The sequence below is a fragment of the Gopherus flavomarginatus genome, chromosome 19, assembly GCF_025201925.1.
Source record: "Gopherus flavomarginatus isolate rGopFla2 chromosome 19, rGopFla2.mat.asm, whole genome shotgun sequence".
NCBI lineage: Eukaryota > Metazoa > Chordata > Testudines > Testudinidae > Gopherus > Gopherus flavomarginatus.
This window is the reverse complement of record NC_066635.1, coordinates 4,225,378-4,253,377: the sequence shown is the minus strand read 5'-3', so window position 1 is coordinate 4,253,377 and position 28,000 is coordinate 4,225,378. Positions and strand designations below refer to the sequence as shown.

Genomic DNA, 28,000 nt, shown 5'->3' with positions numbered 1-28,000 from the left:
TCAGACAGAGTTGAGGAACTTCAGAAACCAGGATCCCGACACAAACGTAAATCCCGACCCATTGGGACTTAACCACACTCCTCGCAAAAATGTATTGGTGTCTGGGGGAGCGGAAAAACGCCCCGACAGCTCGTGCCCTCGCAGCTAACAGCTGCTGCACAAGGACCACAAAGGCAGCAAGCCCGGAAAGAATTTGTACCACTAGTGGCAGAGGTCATTGCATCTGGGAGGCAGCAGTGCCAGCAGACGCGTTGTATTTACATGTGCAGTCACTAGAGGCGCTGACGCCATTGTATTGTTGCCTTGAACCTGTTGCCCAAAGCACCTTGGGCTTAGGCTGAGATTCATTTCTACATTGCCACATGCGGGGTCCTGCCATCTGGGCCCTGCGCTGTGTCGGGGCTGTGCGGGGCTGTGCTGACTGTGACGCTGGAAGCAAACCCCTCCCAAGCAGCCTGGCACGCAGCACGCTCCCTGCAGCATCCAGCTGCCCACCGTGCCCCTCTGCAGACCAGCGGGTACAGCCAGAACCCTGTCCCTTCCCCACGCTAGGTGGGGGCTGTCAACAATCTGCTGCCCTAAGCCATCGTTCCTGGCAGCCTCCTCCTCTCCCACCCCCCACCCTGGGGGCAGACCCCAATCTAGCCCCGAATTAGCAGCCATAAATCAGTCCCCTTTCTAGCAGACAACTCCACTGGTGCTCCGGAGCGGGTCTGCGGCACACTAAGGTAATCACCTGAGCGGGCAACGCTGTTCTCACTCCTGCTGGCATCGCTCACGCTCTGAGAGCTCGTGGGGACATTTCTGTAACATACAACAGCCCATCCGTTAGTCCAGTAGCAATCCACAGGGGCCAGTCCTACGCTCCCAGGGGTTACAGAGCCCCTCACGGGTTAGGCGGCTCTGCCCAGACCTCAGGGCCGGCCCAGGATTTAGTCCTTAGGATCCAGCATCCAGCCAGGAATCTTGCCGGCCCTGATCCAAAGGCCAGTGACTGACACCCCTCGGCTGCAATGGGCTTTGGGCCAGGCCCTACCAGCATGGCACCTTCTCCTCCCCAATGCCCAGCGAGGGTAGCAGCCACAGTCCTCAGCCCTGAGCTCCCGCCAGACAAACCCAGGGCCCAGCACGTCCTTCCGTTCCAGAGGCTCCTTACCTGCCCCTGTGGGCTCTGCGCAGTCCTCACACTCCCACGTGCCCTTGGTGGCCCCCAGCGAGGAGCAGCGGCGGTGGGTCCCCTGGGAGCCACACGAGTTGCACAGCAGCAGCTGCCACGGGCTGGGAAAGCAAATACGTTGGTGTCGGCACCTCCCAGCTGGAGGGCCGGGAACGGCTGGAGCAAAGGTGGGATGGTGGCCCAGATCCTCTGAGGTTCCCCAGGCTCCTAACTCCCTTGGGTTTCAGTGGCTATTAGGAGCCTAAATACATCTGAGGATCTGGGCTGCAGCCCCGGCTCCTCCCTGCAATAAGATGGTAAAGACCAGAACAAAGGCACTCGCCTCCCTTCATGCCAGTGGGCTGGCACACCTCATCCGCCAATAGCCAGCCATTGCCGTGCAATGCCTGCTGGGCAACGGCTGAGCTGCCAATGGCCAGCAAGGGACGGGACCTAGACTGAATCCAACCCCACCCCCTCCCCAGCGCAGCATGGACAATGTGCCCAGGGCAAAGCCCTGGGAGGTTAACTACCTACCCGTCGTCTGCGAATTGCTCTCTGCCACCCACGTACAGACAGCAGCTGGCATCACAGTGGCTGTGTCTGTCATACTGGTCGCTAAACGCGCCGTCTTCCTCCCAGGCGGCGTCCCTGAGGAAGCAAAGGGGGGAATTAGCGTTCCTCTAGCAGGTATCCACAGGGTGTTGGCACTTCAAATGCTGGGTACCAGGCTGCAAGCTCCCTGGGGCAAGGACTATGTCTTTCATCTGTGTTTGTACAGCACCTAGCGTAATGGACTCTCAGTCCAGGACTGGGGCTATGACGCTGGTAGGCCAGGTGCCAGTTCATGCCACAACCCCATGTCCCAGCTGGGCACTGACAGTTACAGAGCTGGAATCTGTCTTGCTCACTTGTGGATTAAAATGGATAAAATAGGTATAAGAATGGCCATACTGGATCAGACCAAAGGTCCATCTAGCCCAGTATCCTGTCTTCTGATAGTGGCCAATGCCAGGTGCCTCAGAGGGAATGAACAGAACAAGTAATCACCAAGTGATCCATCCCCTCTCGCTCATTCCCAGTTTCTGGCAAACAGAGGCTAGGGACACCATCCCTGCCCAGCCTGGCTAATAGCCATTGATGGACCTATCCTCCATGAACTTATCTAGTAAGAATGATAAGAAAGTGATTAGTGTTCGGAGTCTCTTGGATGCTTGTGCGTTGCTGCCTGCTCTGCTCTGCCTTGTGATATCTGCGTTCCACGCTGCAATGTAACATTTGAGCGGGTGTCGTGTGAGCCTCTGCAAGTCTCTGAATCGCTAGACAGGAGAGGGACACTAAGTAGTGTGGAGAACTGCTCTTCTACCGAAATTGTTACACGTCTCCCAAAAGAGGAGACCCATCCATCCCAGATGGGCTCTGGGTGGATCTTACAACACCCCGCAGCTGGGTTGAGAAACCCTCAAAAAAAGGACTCTAAGGATATCCTCAGAGGTTTTTAAGGCCCAGCTTGACAAAGCCCTGGCTGGGATGATTTAGTTGGGGTTGGTCCTGCTTTGAGCAGGGGGTGGGACTAGGTGACCTTCTGAGGTCTCTTCCAGCCCTGATCTTCTATGATTCTATGATTGAAGACTCTTGTTTGTTCTGCTCTCCTCCCCATAAAGATGAGCCATGGAGGTGGACTCCTATCAGCTGAATTTGCAGCTCAGAGCACATAGCAGGAGGGGGATAAAACCTCAAACCAAAGGAAGTAGGATCTCTATGTTGCTGGGACTCTGGGGGGTAGGGCAAAGGGCTTCTAAGCATTAACAAGAGATCCCAGCTGCTTGGCTTGGGCTTGCCCTCAAGGACAAATAGAGCTTGCTCATTCTAGAAGCCTGTGTTACCTTTTAAAACCTAACACTGTAACTCATCAGTGTGTCTATAATCACTTGTTTTAATCTTGCAAGTGGCTCTCTAATTTCCTTTTCCTATTTAACTATATCTCTGTATAGTTTATTAAATGATTGCTTGCAAGTTTTGGCTTTGCTGTGAGATCTGAGGTGTAACTGACCTGGGGTAAGTGGCTGTTTCTTTGGGACTCAGAGTAACTGAATATTGCTGTGATCTTTGGTGTAAGGGGCCATCTATCACACACCGGGAGGCAAAGCAGACTGGAGTACCCCGGGGGACTGTCTGGGACTCTGTTCCTGAGGAGTTGGCACTCGCAACCACTTAGGGGTTTGTGCCCTGGTTGGTTACAGCCTGCCCTGGTGTTGGGACTTGTGCTCTTATGTGCCACCATTGGAAGTGTCACAGGGACCCCTATTCACACCTAATGAATCATCAGCATAGTAATAATATACTGAGGTGCAGTGACTCCAGGATCTTCTGGGGCACATTCCCTTGGGTCGGTGTGAATCCCCTTCTTGCCACAGCAAACCTCATGCTGCGGATTCAGCCAGACAAAAGGACTCTGAGAACCGTCCTGGAGTTTCCAAGGTCATCGGATGTGCTACCAAAATAGATGTGGAAGTATAACTGCCTGTCAGTTCCCCAGCCACAGACTCAGCGTGCTTCACAACGGGTGGCAGTGCCGTTTGCCCCATTCTGTGGTGACTTGTCTGGGATCGGCTAGTAGTGAAGCCGGGAGTGGAAGCCAAGTTTTGGAAATGCCAGGCAGGGTCCCACCTGCCAGCCCGTGGCAGCCTTAGCCCCTTTCCAAGCCCTGGAACAGCTGCACTCTTTCCCTTCGTCACTTTCAGACCAGGCAGGGGGCTGTTGTGTCCCCGTCTCTGCAGTCTAGGAGCTCGGGTTCTCTCCCAGTGTGGGGCAATTTACAGAGCTGAGGCTGATGCAGCCTTTTAAAGGCCTGGTCTGTGTTACTAAGAGGAGCCCAGAGCTGGGAGTTGGAGTGGGACCTGGAGGCCTCACCACAAGCCTCGGGCTTTTTTTCGCATTTCACAGCACATTTTCTAAGCAATTGAGGACGGCTGTGATCATCCAGCCTGAGCTCCTGCATCTCAGGGCAGAGCAGATCACACAGTAAGTCTTGCTTCAAGCCCATATCTTGTGGCTGAGCTAGTGAAAAAAGAGCACTAAGCTGGGGGAACAAGTAGATACACTGGAGGGTAGGGACAGGGTCCAGCATGACCTAGACAAATTGGAGGATTGGGCCAAAAGAAATCTGATGAGGTTCAACAAGGACAAGTGCAGAGTCCTGCACTTAGGACGGAAGAATCCCATGCACTGCTACAGACTAGGGACCAACTGGCTAAGCGATGGTTCTGCAGAAAAGGACCTAGGGGTTACAATGGACGAGAAGCTGGATATGAGTTGACAGTGTGTCCTTGTTGCCAAGAAGACTAACGGCATTTTGGGCTGTATAAGTAGGGGCATTGCCAGCAGATCGACGGAAGTGATTCTTCCCCTCCATTCGGCACTGGTGAGGCCAAACCTGGAGTATTGGACTCCCCACTACAGAAAGCATGTGGACAAATTGGAGAGAGTCCAGCGTAGGGCAGCAAAAATGATTAGGGGGCTGGGGCACATGACTTCTGAGGAGAGGCTGAAGGAACTGGGCTTATTTAGTCTGCAGAAGAGAAGAGAGGGGATTTGATAGCCGCCTTCAACTACCTGAAGGGGGGTTCCAAAGAGGATGGATCTAGACTGTTCTCAGTGGTGGCAGATGACAGAACAAGGAGCAATGGTCTCAAGTTGCAGTGGGGGAGGTCTAGGTTGGAGATTAGGAAACACTATTTCACTAGGAGGGTGTTCAAGCACTGGAATGGGTTCCCTAGGGAGGTGGTGGAATCTCCTTCCTTAGAGGTTTTTAAGGTCAGGCTTGACAAAGCCCTGGCTGGGATGATTTAGTTGGGGTTGGTCCTGCTTTGAGCAAGGAGTTGGACTAGATACCTCCTGAGGTCCCTTCCAACCCTGAGATTCTGTGATTCTGTGATTCGCTCTTTGTGAAGGTACAAAGGGCACCAACCTGTCAGGGATTTTGATGCCCATTCGAAACATCTCTCTTTGGAATGTCCCCATGTCCCGGCACCTGGGGCATCGGAAATGGTACAAGGCAGCGCGGAGAGCGTGTCCCTGCAGGATAGACACAAACGGGGGAGCAGAGATCACATTCCGGCCGGGGAAAGGGGTAATCCCAGCTTGAGGAGGCAGGGCTGTGAATGAGCCATTGACGAGCAAAGAGCAAAAGCAACACACAACTAGCTCGTGTCGGCAAGTTCTGCTCGCGGACGAAACGAGACCGGGAATGAGAAAATCCCCTGGAACAGGAGGTGGTAGTGCAAGCTCCCAGCCCCACGAGTTGTGCTCTAGGGTAGCAAATGGGCTGCCAGAAGGGTAAGAAAATGGTCCTGGAAGTTACCTTCCAAGTAGGGGACCTGGCTCTGCCCTCCCTGTACCGGCCCGACAGCCCATAGCCTGCAGAGCAGTGGGGCCTGATTCACAGAGTGTAGGCACCACCCAGTGCAAGGGAGAGGAGCTGCTGCTCAGGGTGGATATGGGGGTGATAGTAAGCTGCTGCCAGAAGCAAGGGGTCACTCTGGGTCCTAGGTGGCTTTCACCTCACCCTTGCTCTGGCTCTTTGCCAAAGTGTTTCTCCAGATAGGGGTTCTAGCCTCCCCCGCTGCTGGACTCTGTAGGATCTTGTGATCCTAGAACTGCTCCATAAATACTCGCTGAGCCCTCCCCTGCCATGTCTGTCCCTGTAGCAGCCAGGCAGATACCTCAGGCTGAGCCCCCAGGGACTGTCCCCAAACATTAATATCAGTCAGGGAACATCTAACAGCTACTGCCTGAGCATGGTTTGGCTCAAAGGTTCTTGTGGCCATGGGGTTTCCAGCCCACCCCCAGGAAGCAGCGTGGGGAAGGGATTCGCACCTGGATGCAGTCTCGGTGGAACCAGGCGTGCTTGCAAGCTGGGCACACCATGGCGCTATAGGAGGGTTTGCCTGGCATGGTCTCCAAGCAGACGATGCAGATCGTTTCCGCCTGCTGCTGCCGCCGTCTCATTCGCTGCACCGGCCGGTGCTTCCAGCAGAAGGATCTGGGGTAGGGTCAGCACGAGGACAGAGCCGTTAGGCGCTACAGCCACTAGATCATGCCTGGGGCTGCGGAGGCCACGGGCTGCAGCAGCAGCTCCACTGCTCAAGGGGAATAGGGTGGCCAATTTTCTATTTGCAGAAAACCAAACACCCATGCCCCTCCCCCTGCCCTGCCCCTTTTCTGAGGTCATGCCCCCCACTTGCTCCATCCCCCCCCCTAGAAGTTAAAGTAAACCGGTACAGTCCGGTACGGTGTACTGGCACGAAAGTGTTGACCGTACCAGCAGGGCCACTGATGGGGGGCAAAAGGGGCAGCTGCCCCAGGACCTGGTGATTTAAAAGGGCCCTGAGCTCCTGGCAGCGATTTAAAGAGCCCAGGGCTCCCAGCCACTGCTGCCACTACCATGCCTGCGGCCAGAGCGCCGGGCCCTTTAAATCACCAGTGAAGCCTTGGACAGTGTGGGCCAGGCAGTGCTGAAGGGCTGGCTGGGGGACTTTAGCCCCAGCCCCCACTCTTCCACCTGAGGCCCTGCCCCTTTCACCCGAGGTCCCGCTCCTTCTGGGGGACAAGAGCCACCCCCGCCTTGCCCAGGACCCCGGCTGCTCTGCAAACTAGTAAGTCATTTAAGTTACTTTCACCCTTGCCCTTCCCTCCGTCCCTCACGCTCCCCCACCCTCACTCACTCGCTCATTTTCACCTGAGTGGGGCAGGAGGTGGGGTGCGGCGGGGAGTGACAGTGAGGACTCCAGCTGCGGATACAGGTAGGGGCTCTTGGGTGGGGCCGGAGATGAGCGGTTCAAGGTGCAGGAGTGGGATCCAGGCTGGGGAAGGGGGTTGGGATGCAGGAGGGGGTGCAGAGTGTAGCTTCCAGGCAGCGCTTATCTCAGGTGGCTCCCAGGAAACTGCTGGCATCTTCCTCCATCTCCTAAGCAGAGGCGCAACCATGTGGCTCTTTGCACTCCCCGTGCCTGCGGGCACCGCCCCCTCAGCTCCCGTTGGCCGCAGTTCCTGGCCAATGGGAGCAGCTGATCTGGCGCTGGAGTGGGAGCAGTGGGCACAGACCCAGTGATCGTCCCTCTGCCTAGAAGCCAGAGGGAGATGCCAGCAGCTTCCCCAGAGTCGCGCAGAGCCGGTAGGGAGCCTGCCTGTGCAGCCAACTGGACTTTTAGCAGCCCAGTCAGTGGTGCTGACCGGAGCTGCCAGGGTCCCTTTGCGACCGGGTGTTCTGCTCGAAAACCGGACACCTGGCAACTGGGAGCAGTTGCAGCATTTTAGAGCTCTTAATATCCTTGTGCCTCTGGTGCAGGGGCAGGGACAGGAGCCAAGAATCCACAGACCCAGGGAGTTTGGCTGCAATTGTATTCTTTTGGAAAAGAAGGGAAAAAACCCAAAGATTTTCCAGCCCCTACACTCGGAATTTGTGCCAGGCCTTTGAAGGCTGCTCCTGATATCGGAATCTCTCAATACTGGAGCCATCCCTTGGTTTTCCCCTGTAATGCCAGCTATGAGGCTCTGCCTCCCGTGCCAGGGAAGGCCTGGAAGGGCCCCAGTGCCCCACAGTCATGCTGCCACCTGCATTTTCACAAGACACCCGCTACCCCAGGGGTCTTTTTGACCGGTGTGTTGTGTCCCCTGCAAATGCTGACAGAGCCGAGAGGTGCTAAGTAGGCTTCCGATCAGAGACTTTGCAGCCACACTTACTTAAACTCCCCGAAAAACTGATAGATGCAGCCTTTCTCGGAGCCGCAGGGGAAGTGGAAGTTCTTGGTGCACTTTCTGCCCTGGCAGGCGATGGACGCCCCTTTGCAGCCACACACACAGCAGGTCTGGAATGAATGGCACGGTGAGCAGAACAGGCCACAGTTCCCAAGGTCCCCACCACAGCCCTTTGGAGGCTAAGGGAATCCTCTGACTGGCTTCATGTCCTACAGCCACACCTGGGGGATCACGATCCCTGCCATGCTAGGGGATCCGTGGAGATCACAAAGAGTCTCAGGGTGGGAATGTCACACAGAGCTGGTGGGAAAACAGGCTACCCCTTCCACCGGGAATGCTGAGATTTCTAAACGGCATTTTGTCCCAGATTGGGAAGGGGAGTCGAAATCTCAGAATCATTCACAAAACTAAATCTTCCAAAAAGATTTCCTTGCCACTCTTAGATTATATTGTAGGGTCTCTCCAACCCAGCTCAGCCATTAACAAAAGTCAAACCAGGAGAGTCTAAGTGAAACATTTTGATAATTGCCCGTCCAATATGTGGGTGACATGGAGACATTCCCACCAAACATTGTGGTTTTGTCAACTCAGCATTTTCAGCCAACAAACGTGTTGTCAGACAACGTTCGCTCGGCTAACATCTGTGCTGGCAGGAGGGCTGGGAGCCAGGGACCCATGGCCTACCTCAGTATCTCTGCACATCTGCCCCTCGCAACTAGGGTTCCAACTTTCTAATCACTCAAAACAGAACATGCTTGCCCCGCTCCTTCTCTGAGGCCTTGCCCCTGCTCACTCCATCTCCCCTGCCTCTGGCACTCGCTCTCCCTCACCCTCACTCGCTCATTTTCACTGGGTTGAGGCAGGGGCTTGGGGCATGGGAGGGGGTGAGGGACATGCCAACTACTTCCAGGACCCACATAAAGCCAGGTAGGGAGCCTGCCAGCCCCAGTATCTGGACCTTAAACGGCCCAGTCAGCACCGCCGCCAGAGTCCCTTTTCAACCGGGTGTTCTGGTCGAAAACCGGACACCTGGCACCCCTACTCAGAGCCTCCTCCTCTTCCCCTGCTCGGACCCCCACCTCTCTCCCTTCCCTGTGTAGCTAATCCCCTCCCAACTCACTCCAGCCCCCACGACAATATCACATTGTTCTCTCTGCTTGTGTGTGATACCCCTGGGCGTGTCCTGTCTGGTTAGTCGGTGCACTCCTGGGGACCGGCTACTCCCCTGGGTCCATACAGCACCCAGACAGCAGGTCCCCGCTCTTGGCTGCTTGCTAGGCGCTACTGTGATAAACACACCAGATAATAATAATACAGCACGGCTTGACCTCACCTTCTGAACTGCCCGCTTCAATGCCTGCCTGATGTCCGGATACAGGAACCCGTAAAATCCCTCCTCGTCCTTCCCCCTCTGGACCAGCCCGCTGGCGTGGTACTGGAACACAGGAGCGGTGGCACACTGTAACCTCTCGCTCTTCCCCAGAAATTCCATCCTGGACCTGAGAACCCTCCGTAGCCAAATTTTCACCCCAAACCACAAGAAGCCGCCACAAAAAGTTTCCATTTCAACATATCAGCATTTTCTGATGAATTTTTTTTGGTCAGAATAAATCCCCCGCCCCCCAGCTCTAATTAACGACTTTAAATGAGCTGAGGTGCTTAACGGCTAGTAAGCCTGGGATTTGCAAGGGGCCTAAGGCGTACTTCTGCACCCGTCAGAAGCACAACTGCAGCTCAGCACCAACAAGCTCAGCTGGATGGGAGAACAGCGAGGAAAGGGAGCCGCGCTGAGTGAGTTTCTCCCAGGTGAACCAGGCCACTTAACAATCTGATGCTGTTTAAGTTCATTATAAGAAGATCCAGGCTCTCTGGATCTCATTATATATTGTGAATAAAACATTGTGTTCAACTGAAAATGCGACGTCCTTCATTTCAAGGGGTGTTGCCCCTCATTGTCCCTCATTCTGAGAGTCTCTGCCCATCAGGGCTCATTTCAGAGTCCCGGGATTGAGAAGTCTGGAGCTGGCACAGTCTGAAGTTCGGAGGAAAGCGAAGATGGTGCTGGTTGTACTGGAATGCGAGACTGGTCAGCAGCTAGGTGGCACTGTGTGGGACATACCTTATCCAGGGCTAACCTGCCTGTGCATTAAAGGGTCCTCCGGTGAACACAGCTGGTGTCTCTCTCTGAGAAGGGAGCTCTGGCCTCAGTCTATATCTGATACAGAAGCCTGACCTGTTAGTAGCAGCCCTGCCATCTACCACATACAAGACGCCCATGACCCTGACCTTCGGAAAAGGGTAGCGGGAGCAACCCTGACAGTTTCTGTGTGGTAAACCTAATTTAAATCCCTAGTTATGCAAGAGGGCAAATGTGAGGAAGTTGGTAAGTGCAACCACGAGTAATAAGCAGCTTTGGGTGCCTTTCAATGTAGGCTAGGGGTTTGTTACAGAAGTGGCTGGGTGAGGTTCTGTGGCCTGCGTTGTGCAGGAGGTCAGACTAGAAGATCCTAATGGTCCCTTCTGACCTTAAAGTCTATGAGACTATGATGCTAAAGCACTCAGGCATTTTTGAAAATTTTCCCTGATCACCCTAGAAAACAGATCTGTGACGGAGAGTAAAAACCCTGCCCTGGAAAGGAAGGGGTTAAATAGTGATGTTCAATGTAATTAGCGAGGCAGTGCCGAGAAGGGATTGCCGTCCTGGTTTGCGTTCGACAAATCCTTTGACTCGGTGCCTCGCCAATCAAAAATCCACTTGAATCGGCTTGGGCATGAAAACAGACAACTGGCGACAAAGGATTGTAATAACAATGGGTAACAGAACAAGCTGGGCAGAAATTCTAGGAGGCCAGGCAGCCTGGTGCTAAATAGGGTCCTTTAAACTGGGGCAGTTACCCTTTGGGTTGGCTGTCACTGACGGGTCTGTAATGCATGTTTCCAAGGACGGCACCTGTTGCACCTAGAAACTCATGTGATCGACACGTCTGAGCAACGCTGGTCATGAGGACAGCAAAGGTCTAGGAACGAGCATGAGGAGCAAAAGCTCAGGGCAGGAGAAGCCAGCCAGCATTATACAAAGGTCTGGGGTCACAGCACGAAGAGATGGTTGTTCCTCTCCATACAGCCTCAGTGAGATCACAGCTGGAACACAACCCCAGGTCAGGGCAGCCCAGCTTCAGGCAGAGAGAGGCAAAGTGGGGGTGATGCAGAGAAAAGCAACCAATGGGCTGGCTGGCTGCATTAGTGAGGTAAGATGAACAGAGCTTGCCTGAATGATACCGACCGGGGATTTAAGATACTGGGCTCTTCAGTCTAGCAGAGAAAGGCCTGAGCCCATCCAGTGGCTGGAAGTTGAAGCTAAACAAAGTCAGACTGGAAAAAAAGATGCAAAATTTTAAGTGAGGGTGATTAGCCATTGGAGCAACTTCCCAGGCTCTGGGATGGACTTTCCATCCCTGGGGATTTTAAAACCAAGATTGGACCTGTTTCTACAAGATCTGCTCTAGTTCAAAAAGAGATTAGCTCCGGGGCGTTCTCTGGCACACAGGAGGGCAGCCTAGAGATGATGGCAAGGGTCCCGCAGAGAGGAGCAACCATCTCTCTGTGCTGCAGGATCTAGGCCAGGGCTGAATGCACCCATGCAGGAGCGCTGAGTGGTGCCCCAAGAAGGTGCAGTATAATAGCAGGTGAAATCTTGGCTCTGGGGGAAGTTTGCCATGGACGTCAGTGGGGCCAGGACTCCACCCAGGGACCCTGTGAGGTGTGTGGTGGGAGTCTCATCGAGTGGGTCATTGAGATGCAGGCAGATCAGCCCAGCCCCTCGGGAGAACCATCAGCCCCCGGGGAAAGGGAGAGCTACTCACCAGGCAGTTCTCGTGCACACACAGCTTACCCCGCTGGCATTTCTGCCCATAGGTGTCGGGGTTGGAGTCAGCCCGGTGACAGAGCCCGCACTCTGCCGGGGAGGGAAAGGAAACACCGCTGAATCAGACAGGCTGCTCCTGGGCACAGCAGTCCTGGCACAGCCATCCTGGGGTGGAGAGCAGCTGCCAGGGACCAGCAGCGACTCCCGCCGGCCAGCGCGGGAATCACACTGACGGGTTGCCGAGGGGAGGCCTGCCCACTCCCCAGCTGGCTGGGACGCAGGGTCTCAGTGAGGCTGTCAGATGGAGTCAAACAGCAGCGTGGAAAGAGCAGCGGGATGTGTTGATAGGAATGTGGCCAGGTAAGCTCACCACCACCCAGGGCGTGCTGTGTACAGGGTGAGATACATGTCCCCGTGTGGGATTGTTACTTATCAGTGCTACTACTCACAGCCAACCCAGAGTCCCCTGGATCTCCCCAATGGATCCAGAGCTCCTCCAATGCCCATCCACACCAGATCTGGGTCCCCTCCTCACAGCCAACCCAGAGTCCCCTAGATCCCCCCAATGGATCCAGAGCTCCTCCAATAACCATCCACACCAGATCTGGGTCCCCTCCTCACAGCCAACCCAGAGTCCCCTGGATCTCCCCAATGGATCCAGAGCTCCTCCAATGCCCATCCACACCAGATCTGAGTCCCCTCCTCACAGCCAACCCAGAGCCTCCTGGCCACCTCCACTGGCTCTGGAGCTCCCCCAACAACCCCACATACCAGATATAGGTCCCCACCTGTCACAGGAGGAATAATCTGGCTCGTTTTGGTGCTCTCTAAATCACTGTCTCTGGTCTTTGCAGCCACTGCTCTGCACTCTAATGTGCTTTATCCTCTGCTCCCTCTGCCCCTTCCCTTTGCTCACTGTCACCCCATGGAGTGCGCCCTTCTCTTCCCCCTGCATGGGCTCCCTTACAACAGCAGTTCCCTCCCAGAGGGGAAGGCCGGCCCCATGCATGGACCCCTTCCTCTGGCTCCCCAGCACCGCTCACAGCTAACGGCATTGGAACAGCGAGTGCCACTGCCGAGGGATGAGCTCACGTTGCCCCTGCTACAGCCCAGCGCATGGTAGTTTATTCTCACCCTCCTCCTTCAGCTTCAGGGCCCGGCGGTTCATTTCAGGAGCACTGAAAAAAACAAGGAGGGTTTCATAGAATCATAGAGTATCAGGGTTGGAAGGGACCTCAGGAGGTCATCTGGTCCCACCCCTGCTCAAAGCAGGACCAATCCCAACTAAATCATCCCAGCCAGGGCTTTGTTAAAAACCTCTAAGAATGGAGATACCACCACCTCCCTAGGGAACCCATTCCAGTGCTTCACCACCCTCCTAGTGAAATAGTGTTTCCTAATCTCCAACCTAGACCTCCCCCACTGCGACTTGAGACCATTGCTCCTTGTTCTGTCATCTGCCACCACTAAGACCAGCCGAGCTCCTTCCTCCTTGGAACCCCCCTTCAGGTAGTTGAAGGCAAAGCTCCTGGGAAGCCATTGTGCTGTGACTACACGATTGGATTCTAGTTGGGTTCATAGGGGCAGCTTTGGGGAGCCAGCTAGTCCTAGCTTAAAGTGTCCGGCTGGGAGGTGGGGTCAATTCCTGCTTCTGCTACAGATGGCATCTATGTCCTTGGGCAAATCCATTAATCCCTTCGTTTCTCCCACCTGTAAAAGGGAGCTCAGACTCCTTCCACCCTTTGCTTGTTTAGATTGTACACTCTACGGGGCAGGGCCTGTCTCTCACGCTTTGTTTGTACAGCGCCTGGCGCAATGGGACCCTGAGCTCTCGAGGTGCTGCTGCATGTGAGGAATGAGCCCGGTCTGGACGATTGAAAACTCCCACCTCTCCCGTGAGGGTTCCTGCATCTCCAACTAGGCTCATTTGGAAATCACCCTCAAGCTGGTTGTTGAAGGAAGATGCTCCTATGACTGAGATTGGCCTCCTACCTCCACATTTACCCCAGATGTCATTAGTATCAACCCCACACAAAGGCAGGAGAGGCCTTATCTGGTGTGATTTTGGTGATGTCTGGGGAAAGGTCTCTCCTCTGGGGCTGGAGGGCTCATGATGGTCATTTCTGGTCCCACCCATTCCCTATGTGCAAGAAGCCATGCGTCACTGGCAGGCCCTCATGCGGGAGGAGTTATTAGGTGGTTTCCTTGGACTGTGAGCACCTTGGGGCAGGGAAAATCATGCAGCGCCTTAGCAAAAGGGGGTCCCAAGCCGGGTGTGCAGCTCCTGGGCTCTACGATAATACAAATAATAGTAATGCTCTGGTTGGTCAATAGCGCTGAATCTTTTTCCTTTTACTAGCGAAGTCACATCCACCTTGCGTGTGCTCTGTTCCCATCTAGCAGTGGCTAGGTCAGCCGGAGGTTGATGAGCCTGTTATGGTCATAGCTAAGAAAGCCATGTCCTGTAGCTCAGGTGGTAAAGGCTCATTAACTGCTGATTCTAAGGTCCCAAGTTTGATCCCTGTGGCTGGCAACATGTCCAGCTATGCTGGCGTTACATTAGACTAGTGAGAAAAGACTGTTGGGTGCAGTCTCCCTTCCCTGCTCCTTACATATCCACCCTTCCCCTTAGGGAGAAGGTTAGGCCCCTCACTTGGGTCTCAGGAGACAAGTTCAAGTCCCTGGTTTACCACACACTTCTTATGTGACCTTGGCCAAGTCACTTGGTCTTTCTGAGCTTCGGTTCCCTGTCTGAATAACAGGGATTTTAGCACTGCTCTGCCGTGCGAGGTTGTGAGGCTAAATGAAGGCGTGTGAGGTGCTCAGACAGTGTGGTGAGAGGGGGCAAGATCAATACCTCAGCTAGGTGGCTCTGAAAGGGGCTGTGACCTTACGAAGGTATAAGGTGTCACATACTCACTTCAGACTGGTCTGTGGTCTGCTGTCCGGCTGTGGCGTGTCATTTCATTATTCCGGGGCTATGCATTCACTGGGGGGAAGGGCAGAGGCAGGGGCCCAGACCCCCGTCTTACCTAGGGAAAAAGCAGCATTTAGTTACGATTGCTCTAAATAAATTTTAAAAACATCACAGCCCAATCCAGGGCAGGCAAAACAAATCTGCCTTTCCCTTTATTAACAGAAAGAGTCAACCCTTCGGTCTCTGGGCAGATAAGGAACAAATCTTATGCAATAGAAACCAGTTGGCCTCTAACAGCTAATGAAACAAAGCAAAGGTGCTCGAAGCCCATGCAGCTGCCAGAATAATACTTCTAAGACACAGCTGACAGGAGGCCAGATGCCGCAGGCCCCAGGAATCTCGAATCAGTGAAAACAGACTATGACCCACCAATGACTACAGGGAACTCCATGAGACTATGATGTCCAGGGCTGGAAGGCCAGCACCTGCCAAGACTCATTTGGGATTATACCCAGCAAGAGCACAAGCTCCCAGGCCCACACCACACAATGGGGATGCACCATCCACTGCGTGCATCCCAGGGCTCAGCAAATCTGCCTTCCTCAGCAGTGGAGCTACCGCAGGGTCCTAGCAGTGGTCTCCCCATGGAGCGCTCCGCCTAGCATTCCCCTGTACACACCCCCGCTGGGTTCTGAACGCTTTGTTCTCTGACTCCTGGAGGCGCCAGGCAGGCGCTAGCTGGATCCTTACAGGGAAGGGAGACACGTTGGTGTCTACAAGGGAGGTGTCTATTGCTGAGTCTCACACTAGGTCTCCTCTGGGGAAATACTTATGTCCATGTCCAGTGGATCTGGATCCAAATCCACGGTGGACACTCAGCGGGACTCCAGCCCTTTGCATCTGTAACCCAATCAGCGGGGAGCTCTGTCCCCGTCTCACAGGGGCGTTGGAGCAGGTTTTATAGCAGGGGTGCTGAAAGCCACTGAGCAAAACTGTACACCCTGTGTATGATGGAATCCACTTCAAGCCAGCACCCCCAGCACCCCTAGTTCCAGCACCCCAGCCATCTCACGGTGGTTGGGACCCATACAGAGCTTGCTGAGCCTACTCCAGCCTTGACCACCAGCAGGGGGTCTTTGAGCTCAGGTCCCACCCTTGGACTCAGAGGTCTCAAGTTCAATGCCTGGCACAGGGGTGTAGAATTACACATCCCTGAACACTCACCTGCTTCCCTCTGGGATCCTGGTCTTGCAAGGGTTAAGTCTGTTGCCATGTGCAGCTCCTGTGGACTGCAATCTCCATAGCAACCAGGTAAATACACAGCCCATTGACATGTCACCAGTGACCTAGGCAGGAATCCTGGTTCAAAGTGCCCCCTACTGGATGGGGCCAGAGCTAGTCAGCTGCATGTCACAGCACTCTCCTTATGACAGGCAGAGAAGTTTTGCTTTTCACTCCAGCAGTGAGGGCCTGTGCTTTCGAAGCAGGGCAGTCTGGTTCCTGTCCCCAGGAAGTTACAAGCGGTGCAGCATGGGGACAGCTGTGTAGCTCCTATATAGACAGAGATGATATTTATACCAGGGTAAAGTCATCCCTAAGATAATGCCAGTAACTTCAGTGGAATTACTCTGTGACTGATCCGGCCACTGTGTCTAAGACATGGTGGGTTTCATGATGCTGCATGCTGGGGTCACACAGAACTTCACAGCCACAGAGGAGCAAAAACTCAGAGCCTCTTGCTGCAAAAGCACCAGCCCCTACCACTGGTGCCAAAGGAAAATATTCTATAGCTGATAGCAGTGAGGAGTCCCGGACACACAGTCAGGCAGCTGTGATTCAGCCCTGTAGAGAGCAATGCACCGTTATAAACTAGCCAGGGTCACCCAGGTAGTTAGGGATAGACTGGCAATAAAACCCATCCATCTGTCATCCTTCAGAGCCAGGGCAAGAACCCAGGAGTCCAGGCAGCCAGCCCATAGTTCTAGTCTACAAGTTACAGACGAAGGCAAGGTACAAACTCAGTCCAGAGGGTTAAGGCCAGAAGCAGCAGTCCACAGCTCTGGAACAGGTCAGAGCCGATGACCCGCACCAGGTCCGAGCCAAGGAGGTCAGCCAAGGCAGGGCAAAGTGTCAGGAGCAGAATCAGAAAGGAGGAGCAAGGCCGGGGTCAGAAGGAGGGCTGGGGCCAAGACCCAGAAGTAGGGCTGGGGCCAGGAACAAGACAAGGTATCAGGAGCACACAGAAGGGTCTGGTGCAGCATCAAACCAGAGATCCCCCTAGGTGCACAGCAGCCTCCAGGTGTTTTCCCTATGCCTTAAATAGCATGCCTGGGCCAATCAGGAAACACCATGGGCACTGCCACTCAGGGCCTCTGTGGGCGGGACACCCTGTGGGGCAGGGCCGGCTTTATGAACTGCAGGGCCCGATTTGAATACCCAGCGGGGGTCCTTTGGTGCCACGGAAGACCCGGAGTGGATCCTCCGCCGCCAAAGACCCCCGGAGTGGAGCCGCTGCCACCAAAATGCCATCGAAGACCCCCGGAGCGGAGCCCCCACCACCGGGGGAGTAAAAAAAAATTTTAAAAGGTGCCTAAGGCGCAGGGCCCGATTCCAGGGAATTGGGAGACTCGGCCTAAAGCCGGCCCTGCTGTGGGGCGTGAGCCAGTAGGACTCATAGGTTGCAGTTCTCCCATTTGCCAGAGGTGGCAGTATGGACACAGCAGCTGCCTAGGAGCAACCCAACCTGGGCTGCAGGCCTGGAGCTCCTCCCACCTGTTGGCTCTCAACTGGGGGTCCTGAGTCTTGGGAGGGGGTGTCATGAACAGGAATCAGGGGGTGACAACCACTCTCTCCTTTCCATGTTGCTAAGTCAGGAAGGGGGCCTAGTATTGAAAAGGTTCAGAGCCAATGTTCTAACCAGCAGGCCATACTCCCTTCCCCATCTTTGACTAGAGCTGTTCACTCGTGGCTCCAAGCCCCAGCCCCACACTGATCTACTGCAGACAAATTTCACCCTTGATTTATAAATATAACTTGGTTTTTCAACTTTATCCCTTTAACTTCCAGCTGTAAAGGGTTGGGGTGGATTATTTTAATTGGGAATTGATATCACCAGAGGTACGCTACTGAGACCCTTATCCCCCCAGATCAGGGATCACTCCTGCAAAAGCTTCAGAGAGATAGCCCGGAGCATTCAAAGGTGTGTAGGCCCAGAGATATTGGTTAACAAGTCAAATTTTATGATTGTGAATCCTCAATCCTCATTAACAGGCACAGCCAAATATTTCAACTGCCTTTTTTTATTTTGTTCAATCAAAAAAAAATGGACATTGATTTAACTTAAACCCAAATAATTTAAATATAATAAATTGTTGTTATAGTTCAAAAATAAACATTACAAATAATATATTAAAATAAATTCTTCGTGGAAGGAGCAATTGCCTCCTGCGACCTCCAAGGGCTTTTGGGACTGTCACCAGAAGCTGTTGCCGTCAGGGGCTCATCAGTTTTGTTTCACGTGCTTGATGTACTCCTGGACCCATCGTGCATTGGGATCAGAGCAGACTTCCCGGCCTTTCTTAGTGGTAAAGCTGCAGAGATAAAAACTCATTTCAGAATCTTCAGAGGGAGAAGAAGGAAAGTGGATCCCCTGGGACACAAGCTATGGCAGAGTAGGTCGCGGAGACCAGATGGATTCTGTGTTGTCCAACAACATTGAGCATTTTTAAAGAATAATCAGCCAATGAGGACTCCGCTTTTCTAAAGGTGAAACCTTCGCTGAAACCTACTGCAGAGAAGCTGATCTGTGGCTGGCTGCCACACGTCAGGCCTATTGTCTCAGCCAACCAGAATGCAGCAGGTCAATAACGTTAGAGTGAGTGCCTGTCACTCAGCTGTAGCACCATCCCCCAGACAGAGGGATTTAAGCTGTCTCCGACTTTGGAGATCATGGGGATAAAATCCCACTGTCACTGGATCAGCATCTCCAGCTTTGACGTTACCACCTGGGTCTCACCCCAGCAGGTGACCTTTCCCTGGTGCAATGTCCAGCCCTTGACATAAGGGACATCCTCCTAAATTCTGGTCCCACTGAGCCACTACCCTAGTTCCATGCATATCACTTCTTCCTCCATGCCCATGCAAGGCGTATCAGTGATCATCTAAAATAGTGCGTATCCCTAATCTGAGTGACCCTGGGGGATCACTACTGCAACCCTTCTTCTTCCTCAGTCTGTCCCCTGCCAACCTTTGTTACTCTCGCTAGTGGTGTGTTTGCAGGTTAGATCTGCAGCAGGTGTAGCTTTGCCCATTTACCCCAGCTGTGGCTCTGGCCCCGTCTGCCCCAAATGGAATGCTCAAGATACCCCGGCTTTCTTGCTGCCCGCTCAAAGACAGCTGCATGAGAATGCTTTCCCAACCCTCTGCTGCTGAGTTACACCGGGAACTGAAAGCTGTGTGAGTCCCTGATGCAAGAACCCAGAGCAAGGGCTCAAGCATGAACCTTCTCTGTGAGTCTGCAAAACATCAATCCGTCCTTGTTCTCTGTAGCTACCTATTGTAGGTATTTTGAAGGCCTCTAGAGGCCACAGGGGAATGTGGAGAACTTTTGAATAATTGTCTTTTACCCAGGGGTTAAAAATGCCTGACATTTGTATCACAAGAGCCCTGCAGATTCCCTCCCACATCCGTTCATCCTATAGGGTTGTTTCTCTGCATGAACATAGAACATCTGCCCAAAAATCATACTCACATTACAGCCGGCAAGGAGCACTTGCTGCTGGTGTGCCGGTACTTCACCACAAGGCTCCGTGGGATTGGCTTGGAAACATAGCTGAAGCAGCAGGAAGTTGGGGTGTTGATGCCATCTGGAAGGAAAGAGAAGACTTGCATGATGATTCTCTAACCCATCGCTGATGGTGTCTGAATATCTGAAGGCTTCTCCTGCAAGCCCAATAGAGTTAGCTGACCCTTAGCTCCACCCCTCGCTGTCACTGCTCACGGGCATCTCAGAGAAGGAAGACCCCTGACATACTGCAGCTAGACCAACTGAAGTTTATGGCTGTTTCATGGGCTTCCTCGCTACAAGCCTTCCTACACCTGAAACCAGCCTTGACGTAGTCTGAAAGCCAGTGAAAGTGAGAGCTCCGAGCACCGCAGAAAGGCAGAAGGGAAACAGGACTTACCAAGCTGAGAATGGGCCTGGGAGCAGAGAGCAGCGATGAGGAGAACAGCGAAGGCAGCCACACAGACCTTCATGCTTCTGCTGGGTGAGGAGGAGCGGCAGCAGCTGAACAAGAGTTGGAATTCTTTCAAGTTCTCCTCCTCTGTCTGATGCTGAACCACAGGCCTTTGTGCCAGCTTTATACAGTGGTATTTTAGGGAAACGCATACATCAGACCAAGTAAATGATGACACACACACCCAAATTTTGCTGAGTTGAGAAATCAAAGAGGAAGTTGAAATCTAGAGTGACTCTCCAATTCCATTTCGGTGATTAGGTCAACAAAAGTCCTGGAAAAAAGGACAAAGGAAGCGAGGACATGAGTCCATTGTGGTAATGGTGGCAGGTTTGTCTTTGAACTAACGCACCTGCCTTTGTGTGACACAAGACTCATAATGAAATCTGAAGTCTTGAGTCCCTAATTCAAATCCAGCCCAGGTCTTTGGTGAGTCAAGGTCATTATCTTAAGCTTCTGGAGACAGGAACCTACTGTCTGCGTGAAGCTCGTTAGGGCAGGGGGCGTCTTTTTCTTCTCCACTGATGGGGATTCCACAACTCCCTTGCAAACCTGTTCCAGAGCTAAACTACCCTTATAGCTAGAAAAATTTTCCTGATATCGAACCTAAATCTCCCTTGCTGTCGATTATGCCCATTGCTTCTTGTCCTACCTCCAGTGGACCTGGAGAACAACTGATCACTGTCCTCTTGTAACACCCCTTAACATATTTCACAACTTTTATCCCATCCCCCCTCAGTCTTCTTTTCTCAAGGCTAAACGTACCAGTTTTTAACATCTTTCCTCATACATCACATTTTCTAAACCAGTTATTATTTGTGTTGCTTTCCTGGGGACTCTCCAATTTGTCCACATCTTTCTTAAAGTGTAGTGCCCAACGCTGAACACAGGACTCCAGCTGAGGTCTCACGAGTCCTGAGCAGAGTGAGACAATTACCTCCTGTGTCTTACATGCAACATTCCTATTAATACATCTCAGAACGATATTAGCCTGTTTTGCAACTCTTTCACATTGCTGACTCTTATTCAATTTGTGATCCACTATTAGCACCAGATCCTTTTCAGCGGTATTGCCACGTAAGAGTTATTCCCCACTTTGTAATTGTGCATTTGATTTTTCCTCCCTAGATGTAGTAGTTGGCACTTGTCTTTACTACATTTCACCTTATTGATATCAGACTTTTCCAACTTCTCAAGATCATTTTGAATTCTAATCCTATCCTCCAAAGTGCTTGCAATCCTTCCCGGCTTGGTGTCATTGCAAATTTTAGAAAGCATAACTGTCCCTCCATTGTCTGAGCAGGGCCAGCTCTAGGTGGCAAAAAACCTGGAGCTGGCCCTGTGTCCGAGTTGTCGATGACCATGTTGAACAGCAGTCCACCAGTAGAATTGAAAATATTCTGTTTTCAGTGAAAAACCAAAACTTTAAGTTTGCTTGCAAGGGGAGGAGGGAACAAAAGCTGTTTCCGAGGCATAATCACACTTCAATATGGAACAGTGATATTCCGGTGGCTGCCTGGTGACCCCATGTGAAATGAGTTACGGGAGGGACCCAGCCCCATTCCTGGTGGACAAGAGTCTGCGTCGCAGGAAATACTGTCACAATTCACACTTTCTTTATGGCAGGTTCTGCAGAGAAGCTGAGGACTGAATCGGCCACGTAGACTGGTTCTCCTCCCAGCCCAAGATGCACTTTCTGCCGATCAGGGTCAAAGGCTCATTGGTGAGGCAGTTCTGGGACTTGCCCGGCAGCTACTCATACTGTGCCTATTCTAGGCAAAGGCAGAGGATTTAGGGCTCTCAGTCCAGCACCTTTATTTTGAATTTAATTAAACATCTGACTGAAACACGAGGGACATGAATAGACTTGACCCGCCTATGAGATGTCCTGGGGCCATCAGTGCTGACAGGATAATGGCTGGATGCAGTGGGTGCCAGCTGATTAAAGGCACAAGCGCTAGAAGACTGGCAATATCCCTGGTTTTCTGTCCCCTTGCGGCACTGATGTTGGAACGAGAGGCCGATTGGCGGGCTTCGGCCTGACACGTGACCCTGCTAGCTTCCATCCCCTGGCTTTCGGCCCTGGAGCTGTGGAACTCGAGTGGCTGTGACCCGGTCGGCTCTTCTGGCTGACAGCATGGAGCTAAGGATTCGGAGTGCTTGGGCTTTTATTGCATGTAGGGCTCTCCGGCTTTCACTCCTATTTCCTGGCCTTTTTGTATTGGTTCACACCGATGGATTTAACCCCTTTGAATTATTCGCTTTGTTTTAATGTGTAGCTTGGCTCTGAAAAGGGAAAAATCCACATTCCTGGCTTCCCAGCTTAGTGTCTCTTGGAGCACAAAGAGACCTGAGTCCTGCAAACTCAGCCTGAGATCCAAGAGAAGTGCTGGGCTGCCAGTGTCCAGAGATCATTGCCTACCATGCTGATCAATACTGTCTCCTTGTTCCCTTGTTCTCCCCCATCTGTATCCAGCCACTGTCTCTTATCTTGTACTTAGGGCAGGGACTTATGAAATGACACTCAAAGAGCTTGGCTTGTTTAGCCTAACCAAGAGAAGGTTGAGGGGGGATATGATTGCTCTTTATAAAAATATCAGAGGGATAAATACCAAGGAGGGAGAGGAATTATTTAAGATTAGTACCATTGTGGACACAAGAACAAATGGATATAAACTGGACACTAGGAAGTTTAGACTTGAAATTAGATGAAGGTTTCTAACCATTAGAGGAGTGAAGTTCTGGAACAGCCTTCCAAGGGGAGCAGTGAGGGCAAAAGACTTATCTGGCTTTAAGACTAAGCTTGCATAAGTCTATGGAGGGGATGGTATGGCCTAATTCTGGCAATTAATCTTTGATTATTGGCAGGTAAGTGTGCCCAATGGTCTGTGATGGGATGGGATCTGAGTTACTACAGAGAATTCTTTCCTGGGTGCTGGCTGGTGAGTCTTGCCCACCTGCTCAGGGTTTAGCTGATCACCATATTTGGGGTCAGGAAGGAATTTTCCTCCAGGGCAGATTGGCAGAGGCCCTGGATGTTTTTCACCTTCCTCTGTAGCATGGGGCACAGGTCACTTGCTGGAGGATTCTCTGCAGCTTGAGGTCTTCAAACCACAGTCTGAGAACTCAATAGCTCAGAGGTTTCGTTACAGGAGTGGGTAGGTGAGATTCTGTAGCCTGCATTGTGCAGGAGGTCAGACTAGATGATCATAATAGTCTCTTCTGACCTTGAAGTCTATGAGACTGTCTTTTGCTCTGTGTTTGTACAGGGCATTGCACTCTGGGGCCCTGGTCCAGGACTGGAGCTGCTTAGTAATACTGATAATAATTCATACAGATAGGTTCTTTCCACGTTAGCCATCAGCACCACTGGTAATAGACTCATAGAATATCAAGGTTGGAAGGGATCTCAGGAGGTCACCTAGTACAACCCCCTGCTGAAGGCAGGACTAATCCCCAAATAGATTTTTACCCCAGTTCCCTAAATGGCCCCCTCAAGGATTGAACTCACAGCCCTGGGTATAGCAGGCCAATACTCAAACTACAGAACTATCCCATCAGTGCTACCCTCTTTGGCACATGATTGCCTTCAGTACAGAGGGCAGGGGAGTAACTCTGTGCCGGTCTCTCTCTCGCAGCTGTATTGCCTAGGAAAGGTTAACAAGAGTGAAAAGCAGGAAAAACTCATTTTAGTCACTGATCTTTGAAAAATCCCTGGTCTGAGTCTGATACAGCACCAGATCTGCCAGGCAGGACAGGGCCCCGCATCGCTTCGAGTGTGTGGTTGGTCATTTCTACTTCAGCCAGTCTCTTCTTATGGGCTTGGTATCGTTAATGAAGCAATTTGTATTGATGGAGGCGGAGTTCTGATTTGGGGTTCAGGTTTGGGAGTAGGGGGAATTCGTCAATAGTAAATGCTCTGTGCTAATACAATTACACCGGACAAAGAATAGAGGAAGGGAAGGAGCTGAGTTTCTCAACTGAGCTTTAAATGCGGCTAAATATGATCCAGAGGCTGGAAGTTGAAGCGAGACAAATTCAGACTGGAATTCGGTGTCCATTTTTACCAGCAAGAGTCATTAACCACTGGGACAACTTGTGAATCAAGACTGGATGTTTTCCTAAAAGCTCGGCTCTAGGCAGTTTTGGGGGCTGTTGTCCGTGAATTCTGGGAAGGTTCAAACCCTCGCAGAGTCACTGGGAGATTTCTCCTGACCTCAGAACTTCCTCTGCATGCATTCAAACAGGTATGGGAATCGCAAGCAGGAGCTGAGCGTTAGGCTGAGGAAACCTCACATGCTTTTCAAGTAACCTCTCCTGAGCTCACGGCTAATCAGCTCTGAGGACAGGAGGCAGCTTGCCAGGTGCCAAGACCCGCAGAGGTTTGGACGGGAGAACGTGCCGTTGCTGCCTCCACCTGTCCTTGCCCCCACTTCCAGGGCCTCCACTGCTCTTCCCGGGCATGTCAGTTACAGCAGGATGTGGGAGCGGACATGGCAGCCTCTCAGCAAGAGCAGAGCTGGTTGAGTCCCACCAAAAGCTGGGATGCTCATGGCTGGGAAACTGTGCAAGGAATCTGAGCAGCCTGACCGTGCCTGAGCACCAGGAGGTCTCACAAGGGGAGAGAAGGACCCTTTTTCTCTGGGGACAGGTCAGCAGGCGGGTGGGGAGTGGGGAGGGACTCTGTGAAACTGAGTAAGTGATGGGCAGGGGAGCCAGCCTTGTTCTTCTCCCTTCACATCTGACACGCTTTGGGGTCTCCCTGAGCATGACACAGCCCTGGCTAGGGAGTTCCCAAAGCATATGAGTCAGCCAGGGCCCCAGAGCCAAGCCCCATGCCAGGATCATCAAAGGTTGGGCGACTCTCCGACACATACAGCACAAGTGCTGCGTCTTTCCTGTTCAAGACCCATCCCTGCCTAGGGAGGCCACTGGAGCAGAAAAGATGACACTGTGGTTCCCAGATCCATTCCATGGCTGGAACGAGGAGGACAGTCTCATGCAAGGGCCGTTCAGCAGTGGGGGGAATCTCAGGTAGCTGGTGTGGGGCCATTGTCCCAAAGGATCTCACAGGAATGCAGGACTGGAAGGGATCTCTTGAGTCATTGCTATTCCAGACCGCCCTGTTCTATCATCCCACTCAGGACTGGTAGCTAGTGCTTCCACAGGGACAGAAGACATGCCGTGCTCTTGTTATTCCTAGAGCACAGAAGTGCACATGGAACAAATGCTCACACTTGTAGGTCAGGGAGCATCTCTTGGGAGAGGCGTGTCCCCGTTTCACATGCAGGGGGGGAGGTTAGCTGCATTCATTGAGGGGAAGGAGACCCTGCCATATGTACTTGCTGGAGGCAGCTGGTGGTGAAGGTGGTCCAGGGAAAAGAGTAGAGACATGGTCACCAGGGGCCTAACCCCCTAACCACTAGGCAGCACCCCCAATGAGCACCGTCCCTCACAAAGGCCTCTGCCCCTCTGGCAAGGCTGCAGGAGAGCAGAGTCTCAGGAGCTAGAGTTGGGGAGGGGCGCAGTGAAAGCCATGGTGATGGCTGATGCCGCCCGTGGTGCTGCAGTCTGCAAAGCCCCTCCTTAACCGCCACGGATGTGACTCAGGCTTCCTCAAACTGCCACCGTTTCCTATCAGAAGGATATCCGGCCTCATCTGGCTCTGAGTCTAGCGCTCAGACAGAGCGACCCAGGCACCGACCCCACTGCATCCTCAGTGCACCTCACAGGCATGGCCCTCCTCCCCCCACGGGCATGGCCCTCCTCCCTCCTATTCCAGTCTGAGCAGACTGTCTCCCCAGCCTCCACTGGGAGCACTCCCCAATCATTGCCCCACAGACAGGTCTCCGGCTGACACGGAGTCACTGCTCCATAGGATGGGTGTGGGTCAGAGGTCACCATTAGTCACCTTGCTGACAGCAGCAGTTCCCCATGCACCCCTCGCATCTAGGGCCATCCATGGGGTAACACCAGGCCTAAATTGGACCTCTGGTCTTCCCCAGGTCTGTAAGAGGACCCCGCTTTTCCAGATGAGTAACTGTGCAAGGGGCCGTGAGAGAGGCAGGATACAGAGCTAGGAAAGGAAAACCACCCCCGTTATTTATTAATTAGTCTCACCACAATGGCCCAGCAGAGGCTAGTCAAGGACCAGAACCCCATTGTGCTAGGTGCAGTGCAAAGAGACAGTCCCAGCCTCACCCAATGTTTAATTACAAACTCAGAATTCACACCAGGTGGCTACGAAGTCTTTCACGTGAATCTGGGGCTTGAGTCACGAGTGACTGGTTCAGAGGGGATGTGGGGCAGAGATCGAAGATAGGAAATCAGTACACACATGAAAAACAGGGAGGTTAGTGGCAATGACTATACATTAGAAGTTAGGAGGAGCAGGCAAGCAGAAAGGGCTTGTAAGTAGGAGGGATAGCTCAGGGGCTTGAGTGTTGGCCTGCTAAACCCAGGGTTGTGAGTTCAATCCTTGAGGAGGCCACTTAGGGATCTGAGGCAAAAATCTGTACTTGGTTCTGCTAGTGAAGGCAGGGGGCTGGACTCAAGGTCCGTTCTAGGAGGTAGGTATATCTCTTATAATTATAGATATCCGTGGCCAAGCAGGCTAAGGACAATGGCAAGGAAGTTTTTAAAATCTGTCAGGAACAAAAGGAATCTTAACAAACTCGTGGTGATCGGGGGAGGTCCTGGATGACTGGAAAAAGACTACTGTAGTGCCCATCTTTAAAAAAGGGAAGAAGAAAGATCCAGGGAGCTACAGGCCAGTCAGCCTCACCTCAGTCCCTGGAAAAATCATGGAGCAGGTCATCAAGGAATCAATTCTGAAGCACTTAGAGGAGAGGAAAGTAATCAGGAACAGTCAGCATGGATTCACCAAGGGCAAGTCATGCCTGACTAATCTAATTGCTTTCTATGATGAAATAACTGGCTTTGTGGATGAGGGGAAAGCAGTGGACATGTTATTCCTTGACTTTAGCAAAGCTTTTGGTATGGTCTCCCACAGTATTCTTGCCAGCAAGTTAAAGAAGTATGGGCTGGATGAATGGACTGTAAGCTGGATAGAAAGCTGGCTAGATCGTCGGGCTCAATGGGTAGTGATCAACGGCTCCATGTCTAGTTGGCAGCCGGTTTCAAGTGGAGTGCCCCAAGGGTCGGCCCTGGGTCCAGTTTTGTTCAAAATCTTCATTCATGATCTGGATGATGGCGTGGACTGTGCCCTCAGCAAGTTTGCAGATGACACTAAACTTGGAGGAGTGGTAGATACGCTGGAGGGTAGGGATAGGATACAGAGGGACCTAGACAAATTAGAGGACTGGACCAAAAGAAACCTGATGAGGTTCAACAAGGACAAGTGCAGAGTCCTGCACTTAGGACGGAAGAATCCCATTCACTGTTACAGACTAGTGACCGAATGGCTAGGAAGCAGTTCTGTAGAAAAGGACCTGGGGTTACAGTGGATGAGAAGCTGGATATGAGTCAACAGTGCGCCCTTGTTGCCAAGAAGGCTAATGGCATTTTGGGCTGTATAAGTAGTGGCATTGCCAGCAGATCGAGGGACATGATCATTTCCCTCTATTTGACATTGGTGAGGCCTCATCTGGAGTACCGTGTCCAGTTTTGGGCCCCACACTACAAGAAGGATGTGGAAAAATTGGAAAGAGTCCAGTGGAGGGCAACAAAAATGATTAGGGGGCTGGAGCACATGACTTATGAGGAGAGGCTAAGGGAACTGGGATTGTTTAGTCTGCAGAAGAGAAGAATGAGGGAGGATTTGATAGCTGTCTTCAATTGCCTGAAAGGGGGTTCCAAAGAGGATGGATCTAGACTGTTCTCAGTGGTACCCGATGACAGAACAAGGAGTAATGGTCTCAAGTTGCAGTGGGGGAGGTTTAGGCTGGATATTAGGAAAAGCTTTTTCACTCAGAGAGTGGTGAAACACTGGAATGAGTTGCCTAGGGAGGTGGTGGAATCTCCTTCCTTAAAGGTTTTTAAGGTCAGGCTTGACAAAGCCCTGGCTGGGATGATTTAGTTGGGAACTGGTCCTGCTTTGAGCAGGG

The 28,000-nt window shown here is 52.5% G+C and overlaps 3 protein-coding genes across 3 annotated transcripts in view; all 3 read right to left on the bottom strand.

Moving 5' to 3' along the window:
* On the bottom strand, positions 1-12,948 carry LOC127037666 (PHD finger protein 7-like). The gene is made up of 9 exons (XM_050929681.1): positions 12,915-12,948; positions 11,779-11,870; positions 9,249-9,350; positions 7,901-8,025; positions 6,035-6,200; positions 5,127-5,233; positions 1,694-1,807; positions 1,157-1,278; positions 1-101 (listed from the first exon to the last, which is right to left on the bottom strand). Exons 1-9 carry the CDS (start codon positions 12,946-12,948, stop codon positions 1-3), a joined length of 963 nt encoding a protein of 320 aa, XP_050785638.1.
* The window catches only part of LOC127037352 (C-C motif chemokine 5-like), a 411,611-nt gene that overhangs the window by 320,629 nt on the left and 62,982 nt on the right, over positions 1-28,000 (bottom strand). The window lies entirely within an intron of this gene.
* Positions 18,057-20,010, bottom strand: LOC127037359 (C-C motif chemokine 3-like). The gene is made up of 3 exons (XM_050928981.1): positions 19,881-20,010; positions 19,448-19,562; positions 18,057-18,287 (listed from the first exon to the last, which is right to left on the bottom strand). Exons 1-3 carry the CDS (start codon positions 19,951-19,953, stop codon positions 18,200-18,202), a joined length of 276 nt encoding a protein of 91 aa, XP_050784938.1. The 5' UTR covers positions 19,954-20,010; the 3' UTR covers positions 18,057-18,199.